This window comes from Panthera pardus, unplaced genomic scaffold (genome assembly GCF_024362965.1).
Source record: "Panthera pardus isolate Hobbes unplaced genomic scaffold, ASM2436296v1 HiC_scaffold_8, whole genome shotgun sequence".
Taxonomy (NCBI): Eukaryota; Metazoa; Chordata; class Mammalia; order Carnivora; family Felidae; genus Panthera; species Panthera pardus.
The window spans coordinates 25,985,259-26,003,494 of NW_026527013.1; the positions used below are offsets into that span (position 1 = coordinate 25,985,259).

General features: G+C 36.5%; 1 protein-coding gene across 31 annotated transcripts in view; it reads left to right on the forward strand.

The window, feature by feature from the left end:
- Positions 1 to 18,236, forward strand: part of SLMAP (sarcolemma associated protein) — a 148,728-nt gene that overhangs the window by 121,523 nt on the left and 8,969 nt on the right. For 21 of the 31 annotated variants that reach the window (XM_019469959.2, XM_019469957.2, XM_019469963.2 and 18 more), the window contains 5 exons: positions 9,644 to 9,766; positions 10,819 to 10,893; positions 13,076 to 13,396; positions 13,828 to 13,945; positions 17,386 to 17,557. In XM_019469959.2, the coding sequence (XP_019325504.1) occupies positions 9,644 to 9,766; positions 10,819 to 10,893; positions 13,076 to 13,396; positions 13,828 to 13,945; positions 17,386 to 17,557 (809 nt within the window). The remainder of the gene's footprint in view (positions 1 to 9,643; positions 9,767 to 10,818; positions 10,894 to 13,075; positions 13,397 to 13,827; positions 13,946 to 17,385; positions 17,558 to 18,236) is intronic. The other 10 variants (XM_019469969.2, XM_053898070.1, XM_053898074.1 and 7 more) reach the window with 1 other exon arrangement.

Consider the following 18,236-nt stretch of genomic DNA (forward strand, 5'->3'; position numbering starts at 1 on the left):
CAGACGCTTAACTGACTGAGCCGCCCGGGCACCCCTGAACCACTGTTTTTAAATTTTATTCTTTCCCTTCTAAAAAAAAAAAGGGCCAATCTTGATTTAGAATTATAATGTGCTACCTTTCGTGTTAATCACCTAGTATGAGGAAGAGAATGAAATAGATCAAATATTCACCATGAGATATAAATAAAATGAGGATAGCAGTAGTGCCTTTTTCCTGAAAATTTATTTTCAACCAATTTATGACATTTTTGAGGGAGAAACAAAGATGTGACTTGAACCGCAAGTTTCTGTATGTTTAATCATTTCCCCAAAAAAGGTAAAAAGAAAACCAGAATTCAGTCTAAGTAGTATCTAATGCAAGTTTGCTCTATATAAAGAACTATGCCAGGGACTTCAGTGGTTTTAAACTCTGATAAGACTGTCCTTGGGGTTTGAGGAGTTTCTAGTCCAATTGGTGATAGGAGAGGTATAGATGATAAGCTGCTTCCTGGTGGTTGTTTAAGGACAGAGAAAGAAAGAATGGGCAGTTTTTTTGTTCCTTTTTGTTTATCTTGGAAGATGGGCAGGAAAGGCAATTTGAGCCTCATGAAGGAAGTATCATTTGAGATGGTCCTGAAAGTGTGTCATACACATATGGCCTGTTCAGTGACAAAAACTGAGTCCTGAATCTGGTTGGGATTCTAGATCCAACTGCCAACTTGCAGGATGTGTAAAGAACTAGGGACATTACCTAAATGAGGTGCTGGGGATACAACAGCGAAATCCAGAATGTGGAGAATTTTCTAGGACACACAAAAGTAAATTGCAAGGTTTGTGGATAAAAAGGAAAGGAGGATTGGGAAGCCTATGAATTAAAAGAGATATAAGAGATATGTCAACTAAATGCAGTGTGTGAACCTTGTTTGGAACTTCATACAATCCAACTCAAAAAGAATTTGAGACAGTGGGAAAACTTTAATACTGACTAGATACTTGATATTAAGGAATTGCTTGTTATTTGCAGTGTGGTAATAGCATTACAGTTATTTATTTTTTTGTTTTTCTTTTAGAGATCTTTTTTGTTTTTCTTACCTTTCTTATCTATCGAGATACAGATTTTTTTAAGCGGGTATGATTATAAGAGGAGAAGATCGAGATACCTTCTTAGACAAAGGGAATATTAGAAACCACAAGCTAGATAATTTGGGTTGGGTTTGACAAGTACAATTAAAGTTTGTTCACATAATCATTTGAGTGTTTTGTAGATTGCAGTGATTCTTTTGGCAGAGTTCTATAGCTTCTAAGTGCAGAAATGATATGAGAGACCTGTATTTTGGGGCGATTTGTTGGATGAACTGGAATAGGTAGAGGCTGGAGGTAAGGCAACCAGTTAGGAGGCTTAGGTAATCATTGAGAGTATGAACTAGAATGCCTGCTGTGAAAATTTAAACAAAGAACAAAATCCAGTTTGGGTCCCCGTTCTTGTCTTTATCATCTTTCCTTCAGTAATCTTACCTTGAATCTGTAGTCCTAAGGAACTGAATATGAGAGATAAATGGAAGTTAGATAGAATTCCAGCATTTGACCCTGAGTTACTAAAAGGATGGTAGTGTTATTAACAAGAATATTATTTCTGGAAGAAGAGATGTCCTGTGAGGAAAGTGATGGTTTAAGTTTGAAACATCACTTCCTGTTCGCATCATTGAACAGAGAGGGTGACCTGAACACAGATTCTGGTTTGCCTGGAACCATTTATGCCCATGGTCCCAGCACAATTATTAAAAGTGCTTCCTTTCACATTCAGAGGTGCTCCAGTTTTGTATTGTCATCCAAGGAACCAGAAATGCAGTTGGAAGTGCAAGACAGAAAGTAGGGCCAGAAAGTCATTTTCACTTATTTCTGAGATATTTATTGACCCAAGAGATACAGAGGTACGACACATGAGGAGGCTGTAGTCATATGGAGGAAAGAGATATGTTGATAGTATAGTAAATGTTTTAATGGGTGTGGTAGAAACTTTGGAGAGCACAGCTAACTTCCTGGCTAGGGCAGGGTTTGGGTAGAACAGTAGTCAGGATAGGCTCGCTAAATAAGGTGGTTAAAGATAAGTCAGAGTATGCCAAGAAGGGAAAAGGAGCCATGCATTTCTTTAAAATACCGCCTTCATTTACAAGTAGAAATAATGTTTAAAGTCTGAATAACATCTGTCAGAGACAGGGAAGTGTACAAGAACACAAGTGTAATGGAGCACAGGCTATGTGGCACAAATGTGATGAAAGGTAAGACTTGGTCAGAAAAAAGGCGGTAACGTGTTTGGGAATTTTCTGCATAAGAGAATTGGACCATTATAGCAGGGAGAACTTAAGGAGAAAGAAAAGGACAATGGGGAGGATGGAGGAGCCAGCAAAAGAACCAGTTGTCAAGAACCCGGCTGGTCAGAAGGAATGGCAAAGAAGCGAGAACCGGCAGTAAAAGGATGCTGCCAAACTTAAATTCATAGTTAGGGTGCCACCTAGGACTATCTCACATGGCTGCACATACTTATGACGGAAAAATGATCTTTCTGCACTGTGATGGTTATTCTCATCAACCAAGCCTGCAACTGCCAGACCTTCCAAAGGGACAGCAGTCGTAGTAGAAAGAGGGTGCATTCACCTGGCCAGCTGCCTCAGCCAGATCACTTCTGTTAGTTGATGAGGTAACTATCATGGCGTTGAGGCTACGTCAGCCTTCAACACACACATGCAAAATAGAACTTGGGAAGAAGTGCTTTGATTTGGCCCTTTTCCACATGATCCGGAGTATCTCAACCATGTTTAAAGCAAAGGTCAGGTTTTAAATCAAACCTCCAGAATTTAAGTTTAAAACCTCTAAGTTAAAACACCAAATTCAGTTGAGGATATCTTGTCTGTATTCTGTGTGCCAGGGCTGATTCATTTCGTGGGTTCTTCTATGGTGTGGATCTCTTTACAGAATTTAGCCTTAGTCTAAGAAAAGCTGGCCCCTAGCCCAGACTACATACACCAGGCAGTTCTAAGGATACACTATTTATGTGAAGGAGAAAACAGATTCTGTTAATCTTTCCACTTTATCATGGTTCCTAAAAAACATTTATTTCTGCTTGACTTGCACATCTAAATAAAATGGATTTGGCTTAGAAAGGCTTTCACTTATTTTCAGCTAAACACTTTCCACCAGTCCTCATCACAACACTTTCCCCAAGATTGTAAAGTAGCTTCATACAAAAAATCCCTTCCTGTGACAAAAGTAAGGCACTATGAGAGAGGATCCAAGCCATAGTAAACTAATAATGCATTTTCCCACATAACCATATGAAATACAGTGTGCACTTATCAACCTTAGCAGAAAAAGATTTGCTTATTGGTCTTTGATAAAAAAAATTGGCACTTGGTTTTCTGTAAACAGGATCTGTACAGTACTTACTTGACTAGTTTGAATATAGTCTTTGTGTATATTATATTATATTGTATTATATTATATTATATTTAATTTGTAAAGATTTTTGATCAGTATCTTCAACTTCTATGATCAAACACTATGTAGAATTTGTACATGTCCATTATTTGATACATGGCATCTTATTTGCTCTAATTAAAATGCCGATCCTTTTTCCTATGTGGTACAAAGAAATAATTTGCAAATAGTAAATCCCTTGTTAGCACAATTTATTAATGTGTAGATTATATTTAGTTTTCTGAAACATAATTACTTAACATAAAATCTGTTCCATTGTTTTTAGTTTAAAAAACAAGTATTAGTTTTGTTTCACAACATCACTGATCAAGGGAATTGTTCTGCTGCAGACAAAAACTGTCTGCTTTAATAGACCTTAAAGATGGATTATATATGATTCTTCATTTATAAAATGAAATAGTTCTCTAGTTATTGTATTCATATATGATTATTATGTTTATTTTTTAAATCTACACATTTTAGATGCAAATCTTTGGTTACCTTGTATATCATTAATCAGATAGTTAAGTGTCCATTGTATGTCTAGCATTGTATTAGATGGAGTATATAGTATTTCCATAGAGTATGGAGCATAAGTGTGAAACATATATGCATTTAACATGCGTTACTAAAAGGAAATCCCTGATAGGAACCCTCTTATTTCTGAAGAAAAAATAAGAGTTGGTTGTTAGGAATGGATGCTAATTAAAGCTAATTTCTGCGATATAACTAAGAAGTTACCATGGAAAGACAATTGGATTAGAGTGAGAATTCTAGTCCTCTCTCTACCACTTCCCAGATGTGTAAGCCATTTCAGATCTCTGGACTTTTATTTCCTCATTTGTAAAATGAAATGAGTAGGTCTCTTCCAAACTTTTATGTATCTATATGGGTTCATGCTCCTTTAAAAAATGAAACTAGGGGTGCCTGGGTGGCTCCGTCGGTTGAGGATTTAAGTCTTGATTTTGGCTCAGGTCATGATCCCAGAGTTGTAGGATTGAGCCCCACATTGGACCCTGTGCTGAGTGTGGAGCCTGCTTGGTATTCTTTCTCAGTCTCCCTCTGCCCCTTCCCCATTCCCACACTCTCTCTCTAAAATTAAAAAAAAAAAATTTAATGAAAGAAAATGCTATTGAACAATTAAGAGAACTTGTAAAGAGCTTATCAGTTTGCTTAGGTTTTACTGTCAAGCTCTTGAAATCAGGCAAGAGACCTCTGTGCACTAGGAGTTAGATGTCAGGGAGTTAGATGCAGAAGCTTCAGCCTGGGCTTTAAAGGATGGGCAGGCTTGGAGGAGTAAAAGAGAATGCATGAACAAAAGTGTGTGAGGAAAGTAGTCATGAGGCAGAGCTACTAAGGAGACTAGTAGGGATTGAGTATATTAGTGACTAGTGGAAAATAAGTAATGACTGGATTGTGGAGAAATTTAGAAGTCAGATAAAGATGTCTGCACTTGATACAAAAGAAAGTCAATATAGGTTCTTGATGTAAGTAAGAGAATTGCTTTAATATCCCCGTGTAGGATAGAATGCAGAAGGGCAGGAAAGGTTAAGGGCACGAATTTGGACAGAAATGATTGGTGCTTATTCTAAGATTGTAGCATTGGGATTGGTAATTTCACTTATCTTTTTTAATTATGAAAAATTTCAAACACAAGAAAAGTTGAAGAGTACCAAAAACACTCATATATTTATGATTCAACAGTTGTTAGTGTTTTGCCATATTTTCTTTATTTTAATTTTTTTCTTTTTTGTATGTATATGTAGATATGTGTTTTTAGAAATTCTTCTTTTAACTTTTTATTTTAGTAAAGTATTTTTTAAATTTTAAGTGTATTTATTTATTGAGGGAGAGAGAGAGCAAGCATGTGAGTGGAGGAGGGGCAGAGGGAGAGGAAGAGAATCCCAAGTGGGCTCCACACTGTCAGCATGGAGTTCAACATGGGGCTCAGTCTCACAAACCGTGAGATCATGACCTGAGCCGAAATCAAGACTTAAATGCTTAACCAACGGAGCCACCCAGGCACACCTTAACTTTTTATTTTAATACAGTTTCAGACTTAAAGAAAAGTTATAAGAATAGAACAAAGAATTCCATGTACTCTTCATCCAGATTTCTCCAAATGTTAACATTTCACTGCATTTGCTGTTACCACTTTACAGGATTTGATTTATCCATCTCCTTCCCTCCTCCATCCACCTTCCTCTCTCTCCCTGACCGATTGAGAGTAGATTGCAGACCTGCTAGCCTTTACTCCTGAATACTCCAGTGTTTATTTCCTGTTTCTCTTACATAGCCACCATGTAACTTTCACAGTTAGGAAAGTAACATGGATATATTACATGATCACATTCACAGACCTTATTCACACACATCTTGTCAGTTGTGTCAATAATGTCTTTTATAAAGAAAAATAATGTCATTATAAGAGAATATCTTGAGTCATACATTGTATTCAGTATCATGTGTCTTTGTTCTCCTTTAATCTGGAACAATTCCTCAGTCTTTGTGTTTCGTCACATTGACATTTTTGAAAAGCACGGTTATTTGTGCAATGTTCCTCAGTAATAACATTGGACATCATATCAAGTGACAACTGATGTTGAATTGTTCTGTCACTGGTGATGTTAACCTTGTATACATATCCTGTTACTTCTCAACTTTTATCTACTTAGTGGTAGCATCTACTGAGGCTTCTTGCCTGAATCAATTATTACTATAATAGTTGCCAAATAGTAATTTCCTAATTCTCATTCCTTCTACATTTGTCAGCTGGCTTTCTAATATAAGGAAGAATTTTCTTCTCTTCCCTTCCCTCCCTCTCTTCCTTCTTTCTTTCCTTCCTTCCTTTACTTACATCATTGTGACATCATGGACTAATGTGTTATTCAGTGGCTTATAACCTCTCTTTGTCATTATTTATTTTGATGCTCACATTGTCCCATGTTTGGCCAGTGGGAGCCCCTTGTATCTTTTCAACATGAACCAACCATTCTTCGAACCCTTTCCTACTTTCTGACCCAAAAGATGTTTTACGTTCATCTTGTACTTTCCTACCCTTAGCAATGAAATCAACAATTTCTCCAAAGAGCTCTAGTTCTCTTTCAGTGGAGAATAGTATTTAGAAACTAAGATCTGAGTATTTGGTGTGTTCATTGCTTCTAGGCCCACTCAGCAGACATTTAAGAAATAGATGTACACATATACTTATGCCCACACATATGTGTATGTGTATATATACAGCCTCACGTACCTGTATTTATTTCTACATCTGCATTTGTCTACACATTCAGATCTATTTGAGTTCATACTCTAATTCGTACCCTACACCACAGGATTAATTTTGTCTTCCCTGTTTCCATATCTTTAATTCTATTCTCCAACGATGAGAAACCTGGCTCTCTTTATCTACAGTATTTATTTGATCACTTTTAGAATATACAAAAAGCAGTTTCAGAGGTACTAATCAGTGCTTCTGTGGAAGAGAAGTCTATGTATAGATTTGTTTGTTCTTGGTTATCAAATTATTAAGATGGAACAGTAGTTCTCAACGTGGAGCAGTTTTATTCCCAGAGGGACGTTTGGCAATATATGGAAACGTTTGGTTAGTACAACTCAGAAGGAATGCTAGTGGCATCTAATGAATAGGGACCAGGGAAACTACTAAACATCTCACAATTGGCAGCTCTTTCTGCCCATGGATCCTGTCCCTGTGCTTTAATAAAATCACCTTTTTGCACCAAAAAACAAAACAAAAACAAAAACCCATGTCACAATCTACAGGACAGCCTCCTGAATAAAGAATTATTCAGCCCCAAATGTCAAAAGGGCTAAGTTAAAAAAAAAAAAAAACACAAACAGTGGCACCTGGTTGGCTCAGTTGGTTGAGCATCTGGCTCTTGATTGCGGCTCAGGTCATGATCTCACAGTTCCTGGGATGGAACCCCACGTTGGGCTGTGGAGCCTGTTTGGAATTCTGTCTCTCCTTCTCTGTCTGCCCCTCCTCCTCCCTCTCTTTCTGTCTTTATCTCTCTCAAAATAAATAAAATATAACTTAGGGGTGCCAGGGTGGCTCAGTCAGTTAAACATCCAACTTCGGCTCTGGTCATGATCTCACAGTTCCTGAGTTCGAGCCCCATGTTGGGCTTGCTGCTGTCAGTGCAGGGCTCACTTCAGATCCTCTGTCTCCCTCTCTCTCTGCCCCTTCCCCACTCTCGTGTGCTCTCTCTCAAATAAACATTTGAAAAACAAATAAATAAACTGGGGCGCCTGGGTGGCTCAGTCAGTTAAGCATCCAACTTCAGCTCAGGTCATGATCTCATAGTTCGTGGGTTTGAGCCCCATATCGGGCTCTGTGCTGACAGCTTGGAGCCTGGAACCTACTTTGGATTCTTTGTCCCCTTCACTCTCTGCCTCCCCCCATCTCGTGTGTGTGTGTGTGTGTGTATGTGTGTGTGTGCGCACGCGCACACATGCACACTCTCAAAAATAAATATTAAAAACTTTTTCTTAAGATAAAAAATAGATAAATAAAAATAAAATTTAAACACACACACACACACAGAGAACTAAGAAATTATCCACTGAAGGATTTTATGTAGTTTTTGGTGTGTTTTTTTTTTTTTTTTGCTAACCCACTTGAAAATAACGTGCAGGCGTCATGACACATCCCTCCTAAATACTCCTGACAATAACGACACTGTCCTACGTAATGACAAATCCAGAGATGGGCAGCTGGGACTTTTGCAGACTCTAATGTGTGGTGTTAGAAGAGAAATTTTGTAGTTGCTGTGACAGTGCTCCTGCCAACTGGAAAATCTCTCTCTGTTTACATGCCTCCCTCTTTACCAAGAGACCATTTGAAGGAGGAATTGATAGGTTGACTAGAATAAATGAAACCAAGCTCAAAATTACTTTTCCCTGCAGGAAAAAGTAGGATATAGTCTAGGAGTATGAAAATATGGGTATGTAACATCTAAGACCAGCTGTAATCATATTGTAAACTTTTATTTTTAGCTTTTTTTTTTTTTAAGATTTTATTTTTAAGTAATCTCTATACCCAACCTGGGGCTCAAACTTACAACCCCGATGCTTTACCAACCAAGCCAGCTAGGTGCCCCTCTTGGCTCTTTTTTTAGTAGTTATGCCTGAGCTACTTGTAAGCCAAAGTAATAGTCAAATAGAATGCACTAGAAGAATATGGTCTAACTGATAATATACTTATTTCAGGCAGTGTTCAATAGCAGAAAATTTTGGGGCACCTGGGTGACTCAGTCAGTTAAAGCATTCAACTCTTGATTTCAGCTCAGGTTATGATCCCAGGATCGTGAGATTGAGCCCTGTTTCGGGTTCTGCTCTGACAGCACAGAGCCTGCTTGGGATTCTCTCTCTGCTCCTCTTCGTTCACACTCATGTGCTTTCTCTCTCTCTCTCTCTGTCTCTATCTCTGTCTCTGCTCTCTCTCTCTCTCTCTCTTACACACACACACACACACACACACACACACAAATAAATAAACTTTAAAAAAATTGCAAAAAATTTTAATACGGTAAAAGATGAACAGAGTGACGAGAGGAAAGACATTAAAGGACGGGGCATATTTGAGACGTAATGCTGGATCTAATTTATTTTGATAAAATCATTTAGATCACATCATTTAATTATTGAGCAGGTATTTGTTGTGTGTGTAGCATTGGGGAAATACTGATGACAAAGTGAGAACGGTGGAGATTTCTTATTATGTTTCCCACAACTGGGGAAATAATGCTAAAATACTTTTTCTTGAAGAAAAGTTTGTTTTTGTTTTCCATTTCCAGTTCCAAGTGAAATTTTACTGACTTGTTATCAAGCAATTTCAAAATAAAGAAGACTGGCATTATGCCCATCTTACTGAATGTCAAGCCTTACATGAGCTCTACATGAGTGAAATGTATAACTTAGTATATATTAATATGTTTTATAATACCATTGCTATGAATTACTAATATATATTTAACTGTACTTGTGTTCTTTGTCCAGGGCAAAATGACTAAAATGCTTAATATAATTTGCTTCTAAATTTTACTTAACTTAGTTGTACTATGTTCTTTAACTGTGCATGTCTAAACATGAAACAGATGGCTAATACGTGGATGTAGAGGTTATAGTGTGATACTGACTCTTGCTTTTAAAATAAACATATTTTTGTCAGATGACTTGCAGGGCGCACAGTCAGAAATTGAGGCAAAACAAGAAATTCAGCATCTGCGCAAGGAATTGATTGAAGCCCAGGAACTAGCTAGAGCAAGTAAACAAAAATGCTTTGAACTTCAAGGTGAGATCAAGATTACTTTGATTCTTTAGGGGACGTGGAAGCAATGTGATATCACTGAATCCAGAGGCGTGGTATCTTGTTCCAGACCCACAGCGTTATTGGATATGTGATCTTGGAACATTCACTTACCCTCCCTGAACTGGTATTTCAGATCAATAAAGTGGGGAGAGGCCCCGTTGCTCTACTTCGTTCACATTGTTGATGTGAAGATCAAGAAGGATCTGTACCAATAAAAGATCTTAACAGTTGATTATATATTAAGTACAACAAAAGGAAAAAACATCATGTATTTCACTTTCAAAGTTTTAGTTACACCTAATGTTGGCTCCTCAGTAGAAGATGAGGGAAGTTTACATTCCCTGTGATTTTATAGCGTATTCTTCAGTAAATGGGAGGAACCAGGCAAGATAAAAGTATAGAATCTCTCGCTGTGTCCCGACCACTTTCTTTTCTAGTAGTTTACTTATCCATAGTGTCATAGGCCGGTGGAGTCATAACTGTTATTCTCCAGAGCTTACATTTCCGTATCTTTCACAATAACTACCTAGTTGCAGTCACTAGTATCTTAGAAAGTCTTAGCAAAACAAAGAGAAAATAAGTGGCCTGTGGAGTCCTCGCTGTTCTCTAAGATGGCCTTCCTGATCTGGAGGAAGATTCACATCCCCAGGAGGAACTCAGAACTTTCTGTTAGTCAGTACTTACTTACCAAGTGCTTGACGGTAAACATAAGGGTTTTAAGTCTGTTTTTAAAACTCAAGCTCAAAAATGCTGATTAACAACTAGCAAGAATGCTTCTCATGTAAAAAATAGCACATATTATCTTGTTGAGACAAGGTCTAGAAAACTCTGCTATTCAATTGAATAGATTTATTACTACTCTTTTGTGCTCCTAAAATCTTTAAACTATCTAACAGCTAATACTGATAATACTTACTCCTTAGCTTTTGTTTCCTTCTTAGAAACAAAATTTAATTTCTTAGAAATTTCCAGCTGCTCAATTCTGAATACTTCCATTAACTCACAAAATTAGATATACTGTATTTTATTTTTAGCTCTTTTGGAAGAAGAAAGAAAAGCCTATCGAAATCAAGTTGAGGAGTCCAGTAAACAGATACAGGTTCTTCAAGGTATGGAACATCTCAGGGCTATTGGGGATTATTATGGTTTGTTTGTAGTGATTCAAAAGGAATGGAAAGTAAGAGTTGGGAGGATTCCCATTTTTCATGTCTTTGGTTTGTCCCTAGAATCTGAGACTATAATTAGACCTCTGGGTAGGCTTTTTTTTTTTTTTTTTTTTTTTTAAGAAGATACAAGAGAAGATCCCCTAGTACTCCAATAGTAGATACTTCGATTGGGAAGAACATAGGTGAAGACATGGGTTTGGCAAAACTGTCACTTTCAGGGTTATGTAGTGAGTTACTACACAGGGGGCCTTTGGACAGGACACCAATTTGAACTGCTCTGTGCATCAGCACTTCTAGCTTGATGACATCATTTCTAATACACATAACACACTTGAATTACAACAAAAATTATGTATCACATGGAAGAGCACAATGATCCCTGCCCTGCCTTCATTGGTAGAAGCTGTTCTTCATACCCACCATTTTGCTTTCTCTTTGTGTGGGCTATCCAGAAATGACCAGAAAGATCCCTGCCTGCCAAAGGTTTTCTTCTAACCAGAGTTCCTGGTACTGTTAGGTTCTAATTGTGAGAGCCCTAGAAGAAACCTTTCTTTCCCATCCTATTGTAAAATTCCTAAAGCAAAATTAATTTGTCTTCACTGTCAAAGAAAGAACTAATGTTATTTTAAAGTTTTAGTTTGAGATGTAGGGTCAGAAGAAATTAAATAGTCAAGCAATCTCAGTTCAGAAAAAAAAGGAAATCACTGTCTGAGGCCTGTGATATTTGCCCTAAAATATCCCTGAGAAAAAGCAGTCTTCTGGGTTTTATTTTTGAGTGGGAATTTGAGTTATTTAAAAATTTTTTTATTATGGTCAAGTTAGAATTTCTGGGATAGATTGTATATTTTTTTGAATAGAAAATTCTTTAAGCTCATTATAATTTAATGTTTTTATCCATTAGCTTATATAAATCTGATTTCAATTTATATTTCCATTCTGTACTGTATATGGGCAATTTTCCCTAAAGATTCTATAACTAGGGCTGCCTTTTGGCTTAAAGTTGTCTTACCTAGTCATCATTGAGTGCCCCCTAGTGCCAGTATGTGTATTTCATGACTTCATCCGCAAGCGTATGGTCCTGTTCATCTCTGGCCATTATGTCTTTTCAGATTTTGAACCTGTTAACCTCTCAATGCTTCCTGCAAACTTTTTAAAAGGCCTAATTTTTTTTAATGCTTATTTATGGAGCAGCCTTACCCTTTCTCAGCCTTTCTTCTTAATTATTCTTCTTTTCTACCCTAAGGAATTTTTCTACCTATAGTTTTCTTGTGTTATAGTAACCAAGACTAGTTTTCTAGTTCTGAACCAAGTATTTTATACAGATTGTTTCCAGTTCAAGTCTTGAGGGAACAAGACTAAATCTTAAAAATACACCTCCTTGATTAGGCAGCATTCATTAATGTTGTCAGTTCATTAATTCAACCAATAATTCTTGTTTGTTTGCTAGTACTGAGGATAGAGTATGGAAGAGATGTACAGTCAGTGGAAAAGATAAACAGTAAGCAAATATATAATGTGATATCCAATAAAGGCAGAGTAGTAGGCTAGAGAATGAGAGGGCTATTTTTAGATAAGGCATCAGAGAAAGCTTCTTCAAGGAATTGATATTTGACAGAAAATTGAATCAAGAACATCAAACTAATGCATACCATCTGACCAAGAAATTCTGTGTTTAGGAATTCACTCTAAGAAAAAAATCAGGCTTGCGTTATAAGCAGTATTTTTTATAGTAATTAAAAACTGAACAGCCTAAAATATTTAAAATAAGGGATTAGTCAAAGAAGTCACAGTGTAACTTTTTTGTTATTAAAAGATATTCATCGCCAATAGGATAGAGAACACCATATATGTTAGACTCCCTCTCTGTTTTTGCTTTTATATGTGTATAATTACATATAAAAAATCCAGAAGAATAAATACCAAATGTCAGAAGCAACTTTCTCTGTGTGAGAGAAATAAAAAGATCACTTTGGTTTTTTTACTCTCTGTATTTCTGTATTTTGACATTTCTGCATTAAACATGGATTGCTTGTATAGTTTGTGATAACTACAGTCTCATTTGGGCAGTTCATTTATTTGTAATTGCTTTGGACATAGAAAATGACAGATAAATATCCTTTTGTAGCCCAACTACAGAGGTTACACATCAATATTGAGAATCTCCGGGAGGAGAAGGACAGTGAAATCACAAGCACTCGAGATGAACTGCTTAGTGCCCGGGATGAAATTTTACTCCTTCATCAAGCAGCAGAAAAGGCTGCCTGTGAGCGGGACACTGACATTGCCTCATTACAAGAAGAGCTTAAGAAGGTGCGAGCTGAGCTTGAGCGGTGGCGGAAAGCAGCGTCTGAATATGAGAAAGAAATCACAAGTCTACAAAATAGTTTTCAGCTTCGATGTCAGCAGTGTGAGGACCAGCAGAGAGAGGAAGCAACAAGGCTACAAAGTGAGTACACGTATTTTACATAAAACTCTTAATTCTTGACAATGATAATTTGCACAAAATAACCATTTGGACCATTTTCTCTTTAGTCCAACAACTTGGACTAAAAACTATAAAGCGATGTTTTTATATTGGGGCTATAAAAATTCTTCAGGTCTGCAAGTTCTACAATAAATTGACATTTTTTACAATATTTTATTTAAATACTATTAGAATTATTTGCCATATAAAAGTGAATGGGAAGAAAATATTACTGAAGTTCAAGGTGATGGGACTTACCTGAGGTATAGATGCAAAATAAACAGGAATCAAAAAATAGCCATGTATTTGGTGGGGGGAAAGGTATGTTTTTCTCTGAAATATTTCCCTTATCCTCTGAATTATTATGGAAATTATGTTCCTATATTAATGAATACGTTTTGGGACTATTTTAGGTGAACTAGAGAAGTTGAGAAAGGAATGGAATGTATTGGAAACCGAATGCCATTCTCTAAAAAAGGAAAATGTTTTGTTATCATCAGAACTGCAGCGACAAGAAAAAGAATTGCACAAGTACGCAAGAACTCTTTTTTAGCTTCAAAATATTTCTTTATCTTAAATTTTCATCTAAATTAAATTTAAATTTTATACTTAAATACCTTTTGGGAGCAATGTTCAGCCAGACTCTTTTTGGCTATTTGACAAGTTATGCACACTAACTGAATACTTCAGCAGTGTTTTATTTTTACTTCTACCTTCATCCTACATGTCCTTTCCTTTTGGTGTACTCAAGGAATATATATTCATGGAATACAACTCCCCATACAAAGCCCTGAACAAGCAAACAGCAAAGATCTATAATCAGTGATTGAATTTGTCCTGTAAACTAAGTGATAAAAATTTCAAATACAAGTTGTTTTTCTTTCATACCAATGATCCCTTCTGTTAGTAAGGGTGATCAGAAGATTACTATAATAAAGAATTTGTAAGATTGAAAGATACAAATTCAGCTTTTGAATTTCACAGTTAGTTATATAAAGACTAATAATATATAAGATCAATTATGTCTTTCTAATATCCAGTACTTTACAAACAAACCAACGAAGGCAATAAATTTATTCCAGCAAATTTAGTGGACTCCTGCTTCCCCACCAACATTTGATGTATAGTTTAAAGTTAATTTCTTCCTGGGGCTCCTAGATGGCTCAGTCAGTTAAGCGTCTGACTTCCGCTCAGGTCATGATCTCACGGTTCGTGGGTTCGAGCCCTGTGTCAGGCTCTGTGTAGACAACTCAGAGCCTAGAGCCTGCTTAGGATTCTGTATCTCCCTCTCTCTCTACCCCTCCACCACTTGTGCTCTGGCTCTCATAAATGAATAAACATTTAAAAAAAATTAAAATCAATCTGTTAAAAATTTGATCCATTCCATATTTTTATTTAAACAATTTTATGTTCTAATTCAGAATGCGAAAGTAGTACATGTTTACTACATTAAAAAAATTTTAATGTTTATTTTTTGAGAGAGAGACAGACATAGAGTGCAAGTGGGGGAGGGGCAAGAGAGAGGGAGACACAGAATCTGAAGCAGGATCCAGGCTCCCAGCTGTCAGCACAGAGCCCAATGCAGGGCTTGAACCCACGAACCATGAGATCATGATTTGAGCTGAAGTTGGACGCTTAACCGGCTGAGCCACCCAGATGCCCCTGTACATGTTTATTATTGAAGTTACTCTTAATTAATCCATCTCCCTCCCCACAATACACCATAAATGGGAGTCCTTGCTCTCCTGTTAACCTTGTGTTTATATCCTCAAGAGCATCAAGGTTAGCAAAAACTTAGTGATCAAGGTAAGTTCCCATAAAAATAAACTTTAAGGGAAAACAATAAAGAAAGGACTAGATATATCAGAAAATGGTAAGCCTCATCTGCTCATAAAGAGTAGCAATTGCAGTAGATTATACATTTTGAAAAATCAAGAACGATTGAAGGAACAAGATGTGTAGATTTATTCTGTAAGATGGCTTCTTACAATACCATGTGTTATCAATACTATAAAACTTCTTTCTCTTTCAGTGTCCTATCTTTCCAGTCTTTTGTACATCTATGCAATACACATTTATGTGTTATACTTTTTAAATGTTCAGAGATAATTAATAACAAAGAGTAAATATGTTTGTAACATCTAAAATTTTGTAAAAACAGTTCCAAAATCTGAACAGGACAAAATAAAGGCCCAGACACAACTATACACATGTGAATGTTTATGTATGTACCAACTGATGTTTGTGTTAACAGCACATTTGGGCAAGTTGTTTGGTATAAAGTGATTGTAAGGGAGGCAGACACGTTCAAATTCTTTATATTTGGAATCTTAGTGAATCCATTTAGTTTGGTATTCTATCATAAGCAAGAAATACTGATCTTTGGGGCTCCTGGGTGGCTCAGTTGGTTAAGCATCCAACTCTTGATCTCAATTCAGGTCCTGCCCCTGATGTTGGGTTCTACATTAGGAGTGAAGACTACTCAAAAAAAAAAGAAAAGAAAAGAGAAGAAATACTGATCTTTGATTACTAATATTGATTATCTGAAATTATTCCTGCTTTGGGATTATTGATATTTTAAAGATTTAAACTTGATCCCTCATTCTTAAGATGTAATTAATCAGAATCTGGCAGATTTTTAAGTGCTGTTTTTTAAATTACTTCAAATTTTGTTGAAGCATCGAAAAGCAACAAACTCCTTATGAGTTAGAAACATACATCTTATAAAAATATTAGGTCCCAGAAGGGTGGAATATATTATATCATTAGTCAAGGTTGTCTGCCTAAAGTCACAAACTATTTAAGACAAATTAATTCTGTTTCTTAAGCTTTTCTGGTTTAGTGGCCCTCTCAATTTATTTGGTAAGCCACCTCAGCATTTAAGGAGCATTTAGAAGTTAGACTTTCTTTACAGAGTCTTCTATGTCATTTAGTTCCTAGCTATATTGGACTGACGTCACACTCGCCCCTAAGAATTGGCCTGGCATACAATCAGAATGGGATTTACGCTCCATAGTGCCTTGGTTAATAATAATGAGCCTGAATCTTATGATCCATTCTGAGAAGCATAAAACTGTCATTTTGAAAACTTTATTCTTCTTTAGCTATTTCTGTTGTAAATGGGAGCCACATTCTTTCAAACAGCTACACTATTTAGGTCTTTTGTTTTTTGTGATGCACAAGGAATTGAACAAAGAATTTCTGTTCATGCCTATCAAGCTGTTTTTGTAGTGTGTAAATTGGATTTTTTTACATCAAGTTATAAAAGTAATTATAGAATTTAAGCTGGAAAACAGCCTCCAAAATTATTGAGTTCAATCTTCTTATTTGACGATGGAGGGCACTGAGACTCTCCTTGTGTTATTTGTGTCTGTGTAACATGGTGCCTGGCACAGATCTAAGAGCTCAGGAAATGCTTGCTCAGAGAAGTAAACTGCACCAATTAAGTGACTTGCTCAACATCTTACAACTTAATAGTGGCAGAGCTAGGGTCTAGAACCCAGCCTCCTGGTTCTTTGTTTCATGCTTTCTCCCCAATTTGGTGTGTCTTTTTTCTTTACTTGAATTGACAGTGGCTCCTAAGCTTTAAGTTTCTATTTGTCCAGTACTTAAGTAAATAAATAGTTGAAAAGTGTGCTATTTTCCTGGGGAAGCCCCACACTGTATCTTTTCATAATACAATTAATATAATGTGATGTAACAAAACATGCAGTTAGTCACCTCCTACTTCTACTTTCAAGATTTCAGCCTCTGTGTATATTTGATAATCTGAAAATAGAACACAGCTTTAAACATGCAATTTTTTAGTGTATAATGCTTTTTATTTATTGAATGTATCTTATTATTTTTTATGTACTTTTTCCTCCTCTAAAATTTACTCCATCCCTCCTAGTGAAATGTATAAGAAATTGGACTTCCTGCTATGTCTAGTTTCTACATGAATTGAATAACTGTTAATATTTATGTTGCAGTTCTCAGAAGCAGAGTTTAGAGCTTACCAGTGATCTCAGCATCCTTCAGATGACTAGGAAAGAGCTTGAGAATCAAGTGGGATCTTTGAAAGAACAGCATCTTCGGGATTCAGCTGGTTTAAAAACTCTTCTCAGTAAGGCTGAAAACCAAGCAAAGGATGTACAGAAAGAGGTAAAGCGAAAAGACATTATGAGCCCAATTATGGTTGGACTTAAAGCCAAAAGCAAATCAGATATTCATGCTAGTTAGAAATAAAGGGAAGCAGAAGTCCCATTACCTGTCACAAAGTTGATAATTGGAGCATCTCTGCCTGGTGATTTCTAGCTGTGTATCATGGTCCATATATAGAGAATTCATTAGTAGACTTTGGTCTCAAAAATACAAATATACAAAATTACATTAAAATTTTCTCTCTACCAGTTAGTTGACTTATATGAGAAGCCCTTTGTACCAGATTCCTCAATTCATTGTTTATCTTTCAAAGACAATATCATATTTAATTTGGAATACTTTTGGAAAACAAAGTGGGGCCTTACCATAATGCTGTCTAAACCCCTCAGTGAAACTGGCCTGAAAGTTACTTAAAATTCACCTCATAGCCAGCCAGCCAAACACAGATCCTGTGACCTTTTACTTTCTTCGCCCTCACCTCCACCCCTTTTTCCCCTTCTTCCCAAATATGCATGCTCACTTTTCATATCATTTGGCCTAAAACCTTGACTTGATTTTGGAGTAGAGACCTCACCCAGCCTCTTTCTGAGCAAAACCTTGAAGTTGACAATGAGGCAATGAGAGCTACATTCAGTCTTGCTACCTTATCCTCCCTGCATTGAGTCCTGGCCAGCCCAGG